General features: G+C 43.8%; 1 protein-coding gene across 1 annotated transcript in view; it reads left to right on the top strand.

Moving 5' to 3' along the window:
- The window catches only part of CCDC186 (coiled-coil domain containing 186), a 43,283-nt gene that overhangs the window by 6,915 nt on the left and 33,605 nt on the right, over positions 1–2,763 (top strand). Inside the window, exon 3 of the mRNA XM_072424543.1 lies at positions 1,100–1,226. Coding sequence (XP_072280644.1) covers positions 1,100–1,226 — 127 coding nt within the window. The remainder of the gene's footprint in view (positions 1–1,099; positions 1,227–2,763) is intronic.

The following is a 2,763-nucleotide window of genomic DNA, read 5'->3' as shown; positions in this document are numbered from 1 at the left end:
TTTTTTTTTAATGAGAAGAGGCTCCACGCTGCACCTTCCCCAATAGAGATCTGGTATTATGAGTCACTAAACAGCATTGTGGTGAGGCTGCGCTAACAACAAGGATCTTTACAGACATCATTCTGCCAGGGGTTCAGCCACAGTCCCGTCTGCTCCTGTTCAAATGAATGGGAGCAAGTGGGGACCATTTTTTTCTATGCAGAGTTCCAAACTACAAAATGTTGCTTTTAGCCATGCGGTTGCTGTTTATGATTTGTGCTGCAGCTGGTTGCGTCCGGGGGAGGCAAACCACAACATTCACTTGTTTTGGGGTAAAAAAAAAAATTTGAGATAAAAAAAAATTCTCAGTTGATGAAAATCTGGCGCCTATACCATGGCAGCTTTACAAATGTTAACCAACTTCTAAACGTTTCCTGCTTATAGATATTCACCATATATTTCTACACAGTGAATCTTACATTTGTGTGTATTAGGGTGAAACCCCGCAGGTCACCAGTTTTAACCCTTTCCTTGCCACAGCTAATCCGCAGCACAGCGGTGCCATTACCGGGGGTCTGATTAAAATGAGAAGCGAGTCTGATTGAGGTAATGATTTTCCTTCTCTCTGGAGACGGCCATGCAGCAGAATAATGTATCCTGCGCCTCTACAGCATTACAAAGGATGATGGAGGGGACGACATAAACCATGCAGATAAAAATGCATTTACAGTAATAGCTGTTAGTATATGCATGTTTAATATTGTGTTTAATGCGCACAAAGGTAAGCGGGATTAAATGGTCAGTCCGTGTGCAACAGGCTTTTGTTTGTTGTGAACTCCATTTGTGTTCCCGGCTCTACCCACCATCATGAGTTAGCCTCAGCAGTCGTTGCCTATTGAATGGATACCTGCGGCACAATTACAGGTTATGATGCCGATGTGTTACGCACCATGTATGCAAATATCCCCGGAGTAATGGCCGTCTGTGTGCTTATAAATCCAGGTGTATGACCATCGATTTTACCAACACTTCTTGTTTTTAGTCACAATTTGAGTGATGGATTCACCACCAGGTATGGTTTATAAATGACCCCTTAAAATTTATTTTCTGTTTTGTGCAGGTTGATTGAAGAGAATAAGAAGCACCAGCAGCTGATCCTAGATATTTGCTCGGAGAAAGACCATCTCAGAGAAGAAATGAGGAAACGAGGAGAGACCGAAATGCTTCATCTAAACTCCATCAAACAGGTGACGCAGCAATGCTAAAATCTGAGCTGGATGGACAGAAAATGTACAAATTATTGAAACTCTGAGCTTAATAATACATCATTTGTTATTTTTAATGCAAGCAGTGTAAAACTACGTACACACGTCAGATGATTTTCCTCCGATAATCACCTCGGGGCTTAAATCGGACAAGATTCTGGCATGTGTACCGACACTCCTTGTGGATCCACGGATGAGGAACGATCGCAATGCAAGTGAAGGGGAGAGAGCGAAGCAGTGCCGCTCCATCGTTCTCCACCCTCCCATTGTTCTCCCCCCTCCCCTCTCTATAGAGCAGAATAGTTTTGTATATACAGCGCTCGTTCATGCATTGTTCATACTTTAGTCCTTGGAATGGATAGTGAAAGATCCTATCCAATGGCAATTATTGCAGCGTGTACCCAGCCTTAGGCTACATACGCATATCAGATGATTCTCGTTTAAATATTGCCTCAGGTCTAGAATCTGACGTATGAGAATCTGATGTGTGTACAGCAGCTGTCTGACGTCATCCATGGATCCGCCCTGCCGGATCCATGAATGAAAAACGTCCACAATGCAAGTGTAGGGGCGCAGTAGGATGCTGCTCCGTTGTTCTCCCCTAGTCTTATCGTTAAGGATTGTGATGATCTTTTTCAACAACAAAAATCTAACGTGTGTACACAGCCTTGAACTTGATTTTGTCTTCGTGTATCAGAGCTGAAACTGGCACACAGAGCCGTGCTGTGGCGTTAGAGATGAGCTCATCGGTTGTCTTCTTTTTCTTTCACTATCCATTCACAATCAGGGAAAGGGACCTTGTAGAAGAACAACCGGTCTCCCATCCTGTGCAACAGTATTGAAATTACTTTGTAATCAATTCAATCTTCTTCACAGTCTGCAAAAATCATTTTAATACTCGGCCATGGCACTAGTTCACATCTATGGGTGTACAGTGAGGAGTATATACATTGTTTAGCATGGCGTGCACCCCAATAAAGGAAGTCTCACCCCAGCTTTCTCTGTACGTTATACTGCAATTTGAGACTTTGAATTCCATAACCTACTTACAGGCTTGTGTACACAGGCCAAGCTTTAGCATTGGAACAATGTCTCATTCATTGCACATCGCAGGAAAAGGCTGCATCTGACTTGCTTTGCCTTTGGTGCAGTCAGATCTCAAAAAGATCTTCAGCATCCAAAGTGACACAAAGCAGGTCATAGACGGCCTCAGAACTGTGTACACCATACCAATGAGGTAAAGGGGAATCTGTTATTTGCATTTGTTGTGTGTTTTAAACACAAGAAAACAATTTCTATTCAAACTCATTGCAGGGTGCCAAGTCCTCTCACCTGTCCTCTAGGATGCATCTACCTGTGTGTCCCCTCACCTTTCCTTCTCTAGGATGCATCTACCTGTGAGCCCCCTCACCTTTCCTTCTCTAGGATGCATCTACCTGTGTGTCCCCTCACCTGCCCTTCTCTAGGATGCATCTACCTGTGTGTCCCCTCACCTGCCCTTCTCTAGGATGCATCTACC

This window comes from Pyxicephalus adspersus, chromosome 10 (assembly GCF_032062135.1).
Source record: "Pyxicephalus adspersus chromosome 10, UCB_Pads_2.0, whole genome shotgun sequence".
NCBI classification, from domain to species: Eukaryota; Metazoa; Chordata; class Amphibia; order Anura; family Pyxicephalidae; genus Pyxicephalus; species Pyxicephalus adspersus.
This window is presented reverse-complemented; position numbering and strand designations above follow the sequence as displayed.